Raw genomic sequence first — 13739 nt, 5'->3', positions numbered from 1 at the left:
GTGCAAAAGTAGGCCATCCGGCCCATCAAGTCAAATGGTGCAATCACTCGCAGGTCAAGTTGAAGGTTTGCGGATTTTATACTGACCCAGTCTGCATATGGGCTGTGTTTTTTGGAAAGCGGTGGGAAGATGTGTGATGGGCTATGCGCCAGGTGTCGCAGCCCAAGCCCTGCATATTGTAAACAGTTTACGTCCTGTTGCCCAGTGTGAATCCGGCGTGTCTCAGCATTTACTCAACAAAAAGCATTCCCAACTCCTCCAATCCCACCAGATCAGAAAACCACCACTGCGCAAGCGCGGGAGGGCGATCGGCCTTGGCGCATGCGCAGTTCTCCTCAAGCGCTTGCTGTCTGCACGCACGGCGGGACGCGCAAGGAGCATACCGTGCGCACGCGTAGCCGTCGGATCTGACGCATGGGCAGAAAGCAGCTGGCGGAGTTGGGGGCGGGGCGGAGCCTGGTGAGTTTGGGTTTTTCGGACATTTGGCAATCGGAACGGGGAGGCTGCCCGCCTGTCAAAGTTGGGGCCGGGTGACGAGAAGGAGCATCAGTTTGTGGGCGATGTTTGACCCGCTGATTGAGTCGGTGAAAGGAGGTTTAAATCCCTTGAGTTGGCGAATGGCTGCTTGATCTCAGCGGAGGGGCCGCTGGTAAGATACCACCGCGCTCGGATGGGGTGGGCGGGGGGGCTCCGGCGCCGCCTCAGACCCGGCAGTATCGGCCTTCTGTTCGGCTGGATCCTGGGCCGCCGCCTTCGGCCGTGGTGGACCCCTCTCGGTGCCCGTCCCGTTGCTCCGGGGTTTGGGGCTGGTGACCTGGGTGGAGGGAGCCAGCAGCGCTGTGCTGTGTTGTCCCAGGCTGGGCCGTGCTGCGCTGCATTGCTGCAATTTAAACTGCGCCTCTGGCCCCTCTCCAGAATGACTTTTTTTATGGATCGAAACCTGCGGAGTTAGTTTGAGGTGGAGTGGGTTTCCTTGGCGACAGCTGGTTGAGAGGGCAGTCATGCTGCATTCCTGAGCAATTCGCTGTCAAACTTCACCATGGTTTGGAGTCAGTCGGACACGGTAATGGGAGATGAGTGTTAGATTAGGACACACTGTGCCATATCAAGTCTTACTTGTTCGTCGTCGTCGACTTTGATTTCTGCCCTACCCTCTTAACTTTAACATTCATACCCTTGTGTCTAAATTCTTCTGTGGCCCATTTTTCTGGCTATGTAACCTGCACCACCGTTGCAACGTTCCCCCCCCCGCCCTAACTCTTTCTTTGTCTTTAGCCCTTTGCATCCTTCCCCCTTCCTTTACTCCAGAAAGGGTGCTGTGCCTTCAACTGCACTGATGTTAAATCCCTTTGTTTCTCTAACTCTGCTCTTTACAGACGCCTCAGTGAAATCCACCCTTGACCAAACTCTGGGTCGCCCCTCTTGATCTCTTTTAAGGTTGATTTCTATTTTTGTCAGATTTCTATGAAGTATCTCTGGATATTTTTTTTACATTGAAGCTGATGTATAAATAAAGTGGCGCAGCACTTCAGAATAAATCTGCCGTTGAGAAGATTTTTAGCTTTCGGAATGCTGCCTGTCTGCACAATGATCATGCATAATATCCATTGACGTGATTTGAAGCTTTACACCTAATCTCCAGAACACTCTTAAAAGTGGAGCTGGCCTCCATCTTTCAGTTAGTGCGCTAAATAGTTTGTGTCTCTGGGATGGAATCTGAAGCAGTCAGGCCACATTTGAAAAAAATATGTTCTTTCATGGAATGAGGGTGTTACTGGCATGGTCAGCGTTGTTGCCCATCCCTAATTGCCCTTAAACTAAGCAGTTTGCTTGGTCATTTCAGAAGGCAATTAAGAGTCAACCATATTCCTGTGGATCTGGAGTCAAGTGTAAAACAGGCAGATTTCCTTCCCTAAAGGGCATTTATGAATCAGATGGGTTTTTATGACCACTGTGCCTCCTGCCAACACAATATGGCCTTCCAAAAATGCCAATACCTGCATGCATAGAAGCCAATGATGTTATTTGCAGGATCGCGGGCTGGTCGGATCTTATTTGGATCCTGAAGCTGTCCACCTAGTTTTTGAGTCTGCAGTAGTGGTGGCTTTGGGGGCTGGGGTGAGGAGAGGAATTGAGGCGGGCAGAAGAATTGAGGTGCAGCCTCCCCACAATTTCCAGGGATATGGCTGCAATCCATTTGCAGATCTGTGGCTGGCCAGTGACCGGCCCAGATTCAGGGGAAGAGGCTGTGGAGTGGGAGATTGAGAAACTGGGAAGGGCACAATTTCAAACATTACATTTTTGGTAGACTTTGCTTCAGTAAAAAGTGTTAACTTGATGCTACCGGTGCTGTAATATTTGCAATTCCAGGTTGTTGAGATGGTGCATGATGGTGTTATGATAGTGCATGAATCCTGTTGCACATTGCCCCCTATAAAGATGGTGTCTGCGTTGACAGCTGCATATGCACAAAGTTGGCAGCAAACGCATACAATTACGACAATCAATATAGTTTCATTCTCGCCATTACTGAGACTAGCTTTTAATTTCTGATTTTATTAATTGAATTTAAATTCCACCACCTGCTGTCATGCAATTTGAGCCTATATTTGCAGAGGGTTAGCTTGGACTTCCAGATTGCTGTTCCAGTGACATGACCATTATGCCACCATCTTCCACCAAATGCTTAATAAAATTACTTGTGGTTTGACATCCATTTGAAAATTGAGTCAAATTACTGATCTGAATCTTTCCTTAGTTTACAACTGTTGTAATCAAGGAGCATTAATATGCCCTTCAACATTGAAATCTGATTGAGATGAATTTTTTGTTGGAATCAATTTCTATGAAATAACCAACACAATAACAAAAGCACAGAACATTTATGCTTATCCAGTAAAATTAATGTCAAGCAACATCCATGGGGTTTGCAGCATAATTTGCCAAATGGTATGTTAAACTATGGTTTACATTCATAACTCGTATGTATTTTTCTGTAGAGGGGTGAAGTTTGTAAAAAAAATTATTTTACCTTCACAGTGCAACTGTGGAAGGAGTTCCTTTCAACTTGTAGAAGATTTTCTTTAAGTACTTGGGGAGAATGGGGACACCTGGAGCTGGAAGGAAACGAACGCCAATTAAAGATAGATTCTCAGCTGAAGATGAAGCACTAAGCCACATTGCAAGAGAGGTTGGTTGAAATTTCATTTTGGACATGTTTAGATTCTTGTAATCTGGCTATAATTGTTGGTTATGATGGAACATCCTCAGCGTACCTTAAATTTATAGTTTAAATTCACTTCCCTTAGGGTACACAGCGTTACGAGCAGAGGCTTGTGAGATATTTTGTATGAACTGAACTGCAGTTTTTGTAATGCAGAACACAATTTCAGCATTGGAAAGGAATGCTGTGGAGCTCTTAAATTTTAAAGAACACTTCAACATGAATGAGTTTCTATAAATAGTCACTGTATAGTTTCGTAATAGTTGTATCTGTTGGTCTCTACATTTCACAGCCAATTGAGATTCTGGAAGTCCTGGAATATTTTTTGTTCTATCTCGTGTAAGGATTATATATTCGTATCCATGATTTACTCAGCTGTCATCTGATAGATCATGTTTTGTCATGCCAAACATGTCATGTAATAATTCATAAGCTAATGACTAGGTTTCTGTTTGCATTTTCTAAAACTGAGTTTAACTTATTAAATTGTCAGATGCCTGTGTGTGTATAATATATATTAAGTATATATGTAACATGGGAGGGTGAGGTGAGAGGTTGGGGGAGAAGGTATTTGTGTTCAGAATTTTAAAATTCATAAATGGGTAGCACGAGTTCAGGTCAGATGTTCAGAATTGAAGAAACTGAACCACAATCTATTCATTTTCAGAACAAAGGTGCAGTGAATAGTCTACCAGGCAGTGGGTTGGCAAATTAAATATTTTATTTTATTGAATCTATCACTCTGGTTCATAACATAGATGAGTAGAAACGGGACAGGGTGAAGGGTAAAATTGAGGATAGCCCTCCAGCTAAAGCTAAATTGTGTATTTTTTTTTGGATTTGTTATCTGTCACTTGAATCTAAGAATCCATATCTTTATCCTTTGTTGGCCTGGGCAGATTATGTATCCTGGGTTCCTTCTAACTCTTCGTCAAGTTTGAGTTTTTGTTTTTGTTTGGGTCTCTCTCTGATTCCTCTTTTGAGCGATTAAAACAAGAAGGTTTACTTATGGTGCATGTTGAGGTGGGATTGGTTCATTTGTGAATGGATTGTTGAGGAGAAGGATTGCTCTTGGTACGGTGATCATTCTGAATTAGTTTGGGCGTCCCTCACTTGGAGATTCCTTCTCTTTATCAGGGTACTGCTTCTCATTCTGTTATAGCCCAGTGGCTTGAGGGAGGTCTCCCCAATTGTATCGAGGAGAGCGTCGGCCCTCTCTCTCAGGGCCCAGTGTTGGGTGCCTTGACGATTCTTCTTTTCGGGATGGGCCATCCCCCAGCTGGGGCTGGAGTATTTCTCCTCTTTTTCTGAGTATAAATGGGGACAGTGCATTTCCCTGGATGGAGTTGGAGAGGTATAGGTTAGGCCCGGGTATGTATTTTGGGTGTGCTGGAGGTCCTGAGGCTAAAGTTTCCTGTGTGTCGCGGTGTGCTGGGCTAGGCCAGGTCCGATGATGCGGTTAGTCTTCTGTTGCATCTGAGGGCTTGGGATGTCCCTTCTCGAGGGTGCTTGCTGGGGGCATCCTGGGAATTTGTGTTTAGCTTTTTCGGTGCATGGGGGCCTGGGTATGAGTCGAGAACCATGCTTTGGCACCATGCACCCATCAAGAGGTGGGACACCTTCATGTTCAGTTGAGTGAGTCAGTGGGTGCTACGTGGGCAACAGACAAGTATGGGGTCTGGGTTGTGACTTGATCCTTTGTATTCCTTCCTCCTTTTTCCTTTTTTGGTAGGCCATGAAGATTTGATCATAATACAAACAAGTTGTTGCTGATCCTCTCTGCACTGTTGCATGATATGATGTTGGTTCTGTTCTGTGCCTGGGATTGAGGTTTAGTTGCATTGTTTGGATGTATGTAACTTTCCTTAGAATTGGGATTTTCACGTATTTTCTTTGGTTCTGTAAGGGTGGGTACAATGACTCTGTTCTTGGCTCCTACATAGGTCCAGATTGATCTGGTATCCGAAGAGAGAGTGGGCCATTGGTGCTGCTGGAGTTGAGGGAGATATATGTTGGTGTGCTCTCGAACATGGCTTGGAAAATTTATCCTGATTTCTCATGGCGACTGTGGGTTTGGGTGGCATGGGAGGTTCGGCACCAATTTACCATGTTTTGATGGCCTCATTCTGTTTATCCTTCTGTTTCTAGTGAGGCTATATAGGTATCTAGTTATGTCTAATGATTGTATCGAGCCAGTTGTGTTGCTGTTGTCCTGTTTCTGTACGCGTGTTCACTTATGGTGAAGTTGCCAATATTTTCTTTCTTATGGGGCAGCATGATAGCACAGTGGTTAGCACTGTGCCTTCACAGCCCCAGGGTCCCTGGTTCGATTCCCGGCTTGGGTGACTGTCTGTGCGGAGTCTGCACGTTCTCCCTGTGTCTGCGTGGGTTTCTTCCGGGTGCTCCAGTTTTCTCCCATAAGTCCCAAACGACATGCAGTTAGGTGAATTGGACATTCTGAATTCTTCCTCGGTGTACCCGAACAAGTGCCGGTGTGTGGCAACTAGGGGCTTTTCACAGTAACTTCATTGCAGTGTTAATGTAAGCCTATTTGTGACAATAATATAGATTATTAAGTATTATTTACTAATTTTGTTATTCTCTAAAATGTAAAACCCCTTCAAAAATAAAAAATATATTTTACTGAGGCTGACGGCACTACTTGTTGACCAGAAAGAACAGGAATGCTACCGCCTCTTATTCCTAGAAAGGGCCTGAGGGATCATACACCGTTTTCCCCTTCCCCACCCCCGTCCATCAGCAGCTGTTTCTATCTCTTTTTATCACATCTCTACTACCACTTGTGTTCTCATTGTTTGTATGATATGCAGTCTTAAATGAAGTGATTTTTCTTCAGTTAAATATTGGTAAAACTAAAAACATTCGTCAGACTGTAAACTCTCTACCAGCCTCTTAATTCCATCTACCTCATGGTTATCGTCTCCTTTTGGCTTGGCATCTATTTATTTTTCTGATGCTGCTCTGAAGAAGTCGTCTTTGGAGGTGCAACCACATCTTTTTGGAAATCTGATCTTGCTCATTTTCTAGGGTAACAATCAGGATTGGCACGCTGGATGATTTGTTTGTCCACTTCATAACTCTGAATTATTCAACCCCTGATAAAGCTTAGCCTGACTTTATTATGAACTGGAGTTCTTATCTTGAATTTAACTAGTCAGTGACATGAGATACTCAATCTGAATCATCACCTTATGACAACGTGAAGAGGGTCAAATGTCTCTATGCCCTCGCATTTGATCACAACAGGCTTTTTGTTTGAAAAGTATATACTTATGAATTAAGTGAGTACTTAACTGTTGCCTGCTATTACGAACCAGACTCCCAACACTGACTAGGATACCGGACAGAAATCCCAATATTTTATTTTAATTTTGTAAGACTGTGAGGAAAGGATACCTCGCTCCAGGAGTGATTTCATGCAAAATAGGGATACGGTAAACTTTATTATTTACACAGTATTATGAAATCTTTAACATCACACAAGAAAATAGCTTACAATTAGCCCTTAAACAATGATAACCAATATAGAGACACAATAACTCTTAACTGCGATCTATATTTCCACTTAAACAAACCCATCTCAGTTCAACGTCCCCTTTTAAATACAATTAGCAGTTCCAGGCATACTTAAGAGATGTTCTTTGAAACTTTTTTAAGAGATAGACCTGAATCCTGTCAGAACAATGCGGAAACATTGGCTGTATTTCTTCAGAAGCTGCTCTCAGCTTGTTTCAGCTCACCTTCCCGATCACACAACTGCTTGAAAAGAAAGTGCCCGTCTGGCTCCAGACAGATCTTTAACTAAACTGTATTGAGAACAGATGCTTGACTTCTGTTCAATTCCCAGTCTAAAACTAAACTGCCTGCTTTTCTGCAAAATGCCTAGTATTCAAGCTCCTCCTATTTACTACATCATCTTACTAACATCACACAATGTATCTAATTAACTACTCCACAGGAAACCCTCTTGATATTAACAAAAATCCATTAGCCCAAGCTTGTATGATGCTTTAATTGCACCTCTGGCTCCGAAAAAGCCTAGCTGTCTTGCAAACCAGGATTCCAAAAAAACACAATGGCAACAGTCATAGACACACTAACCAGGCATTTAACCTTTACTGCATCAAATACATATAATACAATATATCTCAACACAGATTGAGGTAAAATTGTATACAATTTCAGTACACACACACACGCATGCACGCATACACATAGTATTGCAGAGTGGTGAAGGATATGTTGGCCAAATTACAATCTATAAGGAAGAAGTAAAAGAGTGTACAATCTGCACTTTGGACATTTGTCTTCCTTCAGACTGAATTTGATGGTCTCCATGCTTCTGATTTAAAGACGTAGGCAACTGAGTTGGTTGTTCTTTGGGAGGTGGTAGTTCGTGGCCGGATTCTTTCTGCCTGCAGTAGGGCTGGACATTTGGGAAGGACAGATAAGAAGGAAAAGGAGGTGGTATTGCGCTGACAATAAGGGATGAGATTAATAAAGGAAAGTTTTAGATCGGAAAAACAAAATGTGGAATCTAAGAAACAGCAAGGGGCAGTAAATATTAGTGATAGGTCACCAAACAGTAGTGGTGATGTGGGTCAGAGTAATAATCAGATGAAAGAAGCAAGTAGTATGGATAATACAGTAATCATGGGTGACTTCAATCTGCATATAGACAGGGTTATTTTAATGAAAACTAATGCTGTGGAGGATGAGATTCTGGAGCGTGTTCGGGATTTTTTTGTCTGAGCAGCATGTGGAGGAACCGACTGGAGAACAGGGTATTTTGGATCTAGTGTTATTAAACAAAAAAGGATTAATTAATAAAGAAACTTTAGGGATGAGTGACCATAATATGATAGAATTTTACATTCTGTTTAAAAGTGACATAGTTCAATCTGAAGACAGGGTGTTAAATTTGAGCCAAGGAAATTATGAAGGTATAAGGGGCAAATTTGCTGAGGTGGATTGGGAAAAATATTGCTACACAGGTAATAGATAATCTTTAAATAATTATTACATAGTTTGCATCAAGTATGCATTCATTCAAGACAAAAAAAAGAAAAGTCAGGCAACCATGGTTAACAAAGGGAGTTAAGGTGGTGTTGTGGTATTGTTACTGGAAGCGTGATGCTGTGGGGACCAGGGTTTAAATACCACCATGGCAGATGGTGAAATTTGTAATCAATAAAAATATAGTATTAAAAGTCTGATGATGACCATGAAACTATTGTCAATTGTAGTAAAAACACATCTGGTTCACCGATGTCCTTTAGGGAAGGAATCTGCTATCCTTACCTGGTCTGGCCTACATGTGACTCCAGATCCACAGCAATGTGGTTGACTCTTAACTGCTCCTTCAAGGGCAGTTAGGGATGGGCAATAAATGCTGGCCCAGCCAGCAACACCCATGTCCCATGAAAGAATTTAAACATTATAAACGATTGAAAGAAAAGGCCTATGAAGTTACCAAAAATAGTAGTAAACCTGAGGATTAACAACATTTAGAATACAGCAGAGGAAGACCAAGAAACTAATAAAGGGAGAATAAAATATGAATGTAAACTAGCAAAAAGAAATAAAAACTTGTATAGTTATTTAAAAATAACACGTTTAGCTCAGACAAATCTGGCCGATGAAGGTAGGGCAGTGGATGTTGTCTGCATGAACTTCAGTAAGGCCTTTGACAAGGTAAGCAGATGGCAGACTGGTACAGAAGGTGAAGTCACATGGGAACAGAGTGAGCTGGCAAGATGGATACAGAACTGGCTCGGTCATAGATCATAGAATTTACAGTGCAGAAGGAGGCCATTCAGCCCATCGAATCTGCACCGGCTCTTGGAAAGAGCACCCTACCCAAGGCCCACACCTCCACCCTATCCCCATAACCCAGTAACCTCACCCAACACTTAAGGGCAATTTTGGACACTGACGGCAATTTAGCATGGCCAATTCACCTAACCTGCACATCTTTGGAATGTGGGAGGAAACCGGAGCACCCGGAGGAAACCCACGCACGCACGGGGAGAATGTGCAGACTCCGCACAGACAGTGACCCAAGCCGGGAATTGAACCTGGGACCCTGGAGCTGTGAAGCAATTGTGCTAACCATAATGCTACCGTGCTGTCCAGGCTGAGAGTAGCAGTGGAAGGGTGCTTTTCCGAATGGACGGCTGTGACTCTTGGTGTTCCGCAGGAATCAGTGCTGGGATCGTTGCTGTTTGCAGTATATATAAATGATTTGGAGAAAAATGTAACTGGCCTGATTAGTAAGTTTGCAGACAGCACAGAGGCTGGTGGAATTATGGATAGCAGTGAGGGCTGTCAGCGGATACAGCACGATATAGGTTGGAGACTTGGGCAGGGAGATGGCCGATGGGCTTTAATCCGGACAAATGTGAGGCAGTGCATTTTGGAAGGTCTAATACAGGTGGGAAATATATAGGAGATGGCAGAACCCTTAAGAGTATTGACAGGCAGAGAGATCTGGGTGTACGGGGCCACAGGTCACTGAACGTGGCAGCGCAGGTGGTGAATGCAGTCAAGAAGGCATACGGCAAGTTTGTCTTCATCGGATGGGGCACTGAGTATAAAAATTGGCAAGTCATGCTGCAGCTGTATTGACCCTTAGTTAGGCCACACTTGGAATATACTGTTCAATTCTGGTTGCCACACTACCAGAAGGATATGAAGGCTCTGGCGAGGGTACAGAAGAGGTTTACCAGGATATTGACTGGTATAGAGGGCATTAGCTATGAGGCGAGGTTGAATAAAATCGGTTTGTTCTCACTGGAACTATGAAGGTTGAGGGACAACCTGATAGAAGTCTACAAAATTATGAGGGGCATGGACAGAGTGGATAGTCAGAAGCTTTTTCCCAGGGTGGAAGACTCAATTACTGGGGGACATTGGTTTGAGGTGCGAGGGGCAAAGTTTGGAGGAGATGTGCGACGGATGGTTTTTGCACAGAGGGTAGTAGGTCCCTGGAACCCACCGGAGGAGGTGGTAAAAGCAGGTACGATTTTAACAAATATTAACAAATACATGAACAAGATGGGAATAGAAGGATACGGATCTGGAAGTGTAGAAGGCTTTAGGTTAGAAGGGCAGCACGGTCGGCGCAGGCTTGGAGGGCCAAAGGGCCTGTTCCTGTGCTGTACCTTTTTTTGTTCTTTGAGTCACAGAATTTGTACGATGAAGAAGGACACCATTCAGCCCATCAATGCTTCCTGAAAGAGCATTTCTATCGAGTCCAATTCATCTGCCTTATGTCCGTAACATCGCAACATTCTTTCTTTTCATAGCAACCCAATTCCCTTTGTAAACCTCGATCGAACTTTCTTCCAGGAACAACAGTTCTGCACAACTCATTGTTGGGAAGTGTTTTAGAGAACAAGAATTACAACTATGAAAATTCGTGAATGAGGACAGAAATGAGGCATGACTGTTTAAAAGATGTATGGTTGAAAAATAGTGGCCTTTGTGCCTTGAACAGAGGGGGAAAAAACAAAGCACGTCACAGGAGGCCACCGTTCGGCCTGTACAATCTCTGGCATCTTCATGCGGAGTGATCCAATCGATTCCATTCCCCCACTCTAACCCCGTAGCCCTCCAGATTTATTTCCCTCCAGCCCATCCAATTTCTTTTTGAAATCAGTCATCTTCACTTCTGTCACCCTCAGATTCATAGTGTTGCAGATGATACCCTCAATCTCCTCCACTCCAGACTGAACAGCCCAGCCCAGGTAGACTGGGAGCAAAGACTTTATGGTGAAACAGTTGAGGAACAGTGGAAAACCTTCCAAGTGATTTTTCACAGTGCTCAGCAAAGGTTTATACTAACAAAAAGGAAGGACGGTAGAAAGAGGGAAAATCGACCATGGATATCTAAGGAAATAAGGGAGAGTATCAAATTGAAGGAAAAAGCATACAAAGTGGCAGAGATTAGTGGGAGACGAGAGGACTGGGAAATCTTTAGGGGGCAACAGAAAGCTACTAAAAAAGCTATAAAGAAGAGTAAGATAGATTATGAGAGTAAACTTGCTCAGAATATAAAAACAGGTAGTAAAAGTTTCTACAAATATATAAAACAAAAAAGAGTGGCTCAGGTAAATATCGGTCCTTTAGAGGATGAGAAGGCAGATTTAATAATGGGAGATGAGGAAATGGCTGAGGAACTGAACAGGTTTTTTGCGTCGATCTTCACAGTGGAAGACACAAATAACATGCCAGTGACTAATAGAAATGAGGCTATGACAGGTGAGGACCTTGAGAGGATTGTTATCACTAAGGAGGTAGTGATGGGCAAGCTAATGGGGCTAAAGGTAGACAAGTCTCCTGGCCCTGATGGAATGCATCCCAGAGTGCTAAAAGAGGTGGCTAGGGAAATTGCAAATGCACTAGTGATAATTTACCAAAATTCACTAGACTCTGGGGTGGTCTCGGCGGATTGGGAATTAGCAAACGTGACACTACTGTTTAAAAAAGGAGGTAGGCAGAAAGCGGGTAATTATAGGCCAGTGAGCTTAACTTTGGTAGTAGGGAAGATGCTGGAATCTATCATCAAGGAAGAAATAGCGAGGCATATGGATGGAAATTGTCCCATTGGGCAGATGCAGCATGGGTTCATAAAGGGCAGGTCGTGCCTAACTAATTTAGTGGAATTTTTTGAGGACATTACCTGTGCGATAGATAACAGGGAGCCAATGGATGTGGTATATCTGGATTTCCAGAAAGCCTTTGACAAGATGCCACACAAAAGGTTGCTGCATAAGATAAAGATGAATGGCATTAAGGGTAAAGTAGTAGCATGAATAAAGGATTGGTTAATTAATAGAAAGCAAAGAGTGGGGATTAATGGGTGTTTCTCAGGTTGGCAATCAGTAGCTAGTGGTGTCCCTCAGGGATCAGTGTTGGGCCCACAATTGTTCACAATTTACATAGATGATTTGGAGTTGGGGACCAAGGGCAATGTGTCCAAGTTTGCTGATGACACTAAGATGAGTGGTAAAGCAAAATGTGCAGAGGATACTGGAAGTCTGCAGAGGGATTTGGATAGGCTAAGTGAATGGGCTAGGGTCTGGCAGCTGGAACACAATGTTGACAAATGTGAGGCTATCCATTTTGGTAGAAATAACAGCAAAAGGGATTATTATTTAAATGATAAAATATTAAAACATGTTGCTGTGCAGAGAGAATTGGGTGTGCTAGTGCATGAGTCGCAAAACGTTGGTTTATAGGTGCAACAGGTGATTAAGAAGGCGAATGGAATTTTGTCCTTCATTGCTAGAGGGATGGAGTTTAAGACTAGGGAGGTTATGCTGCAATTGTATAAGGTGTTAGTGAGGCCACACCTGGAGTATTGTGTTCAGTGTTGGTCTCCTTACTTGCGAAAGGACGTACTGGCACTGGAGGGTGTGCAGAGGATATTCACTAGGTTAATCCCAGAGCTGAAGGTTGGATTATGAGGAGAGGTTGAGTAGACTGGGACTGTACTCGTTGGAATTTAGAAGGATGAGGGAAGATCTTATAGAAACATATATAATTATGAAGGGAATAGATAGGATAGATGCAGGCAGGTTGTTTCCATTGGCGGGTGAAAGCAGAACTAGGGGGAATAGCCTCAAAATAAGGGGAAGTAGATTTAGGACTGAGGTTAGGAGGAACTTCTTCACCCAAAGGTTTGTGAATCTATGGAATTCCTTGCCCAGTGAATCAGTAGAGGCTCCTTCATTAAATGTTTTTAAGATAAAGATAGATAGTTTTTTGAAGAATAAAGGGATTAAGGGTTATGGTGTTCGGGCTGGAAAGTGGAGCTGAGTCCACAAAAGATCAGCCGTGATCTCATTGAATGGCGGAACAGGCTCGAGGGGCCAGATGGCCTACTCCTGCTCCTAGTTCTTATGTTCTCCAACCGAACATTATTGCTGAAGTTGCTTATCCAGCAATCATTCTGACCGATCACCGTACCCTCTCAAGAACGCTTGCAGAATCTCATATGCCTTGCCAACTCCTTTCTCAATATGTTCTGTCATCTTCAAAGATCTATGCATACAAATCCTCAGTTTCCTCTGTCCCTGCAAACTCTTCAGAATAACAAGGCTTACAGCAGCAATAGGAGCATTCAACCGTTGTGTTTGTGTTGTTGGCTCCCTGAAGGACCTTGTGCCGCTACCCCACCTTTTGCCCCACTCCCCTACACATTTTTCCTTTTCAGATAATGATCCAATGCAAAATGCCTCAATTGAACCCGTCTCCATCACTGTCTGTTCATTCCACATCCTAACGATTCACTATTTTAAAAAAGTTTTTCCTCATGTTGCAACTTTTTTTGCCAATTACCTTAAATCTGTGCCCTCTGGTTGTTGCCATCAATGCGAACAATTTCTCCCTGTCTACACAGCCCAGTCCCCTCATAATTTTGAATTACTCTATCAAACCTCTTCTCGACCTTCTCTTCTCCAAGGGGAACAATCCCATTTTCTCTAATCTA

General features: G+C 43.4%; 1 protein-coding gene across 33 annotated transcripts in view; it reads left to right on the top strand.

Annotated features, from left to right (window-relative positions):
• Positions 1 to 435: 435 nt before the first annotated feature.
• lrrfip2 (leucine rich repeat (in FLII) interacting protein 2) overlaps positions 436 to 13739 on the top strand; it is a 299977-nt gene continuing 286673 nt past the window's right edge. For 28 of the 33 annotated variants that reach the window (XM_072467352.1, XM_072467351.1, XM_072467350.1 and 25 more), the window contains exons 1-2: positions 466 to 649; positions 3040 to 3190. In XM_072467352.1, coding sequence (XP_072323453.1) covers positions 3101 to 3190 — 90 coding nt within the window. In that variant the 5' untranslated portion in view covers positions 466 to 649; positions 3040 to 3100. The other 5 variants (XM_072467354.1, XM_072467353.1, XM_072467356.1 and 2 more) reach the window with 3 other exon arrangements.

Source organism: Scyliorhinus torazame, chromosome 11 (assembly GCF_047496885.1).
Source record: "Scyliorhinus torazame isolate Kashiwa2021f chromosome 11, sScyTor2.1, whole genome shotgun sequence".
Classification (NCBI taxonomy): domain Eukaryota; kingdom Metazoa; phylum Chordata; class Chondrichthyes; order Carcharhiniformes; family Scyliorhinidae; genus Scyliorhinus; species Scyliorhinus torazame.
Note: the sequence above shows the minus strand (reverse complement) of the source record. Positions and strands in the feature narration are given on the sequence as shown.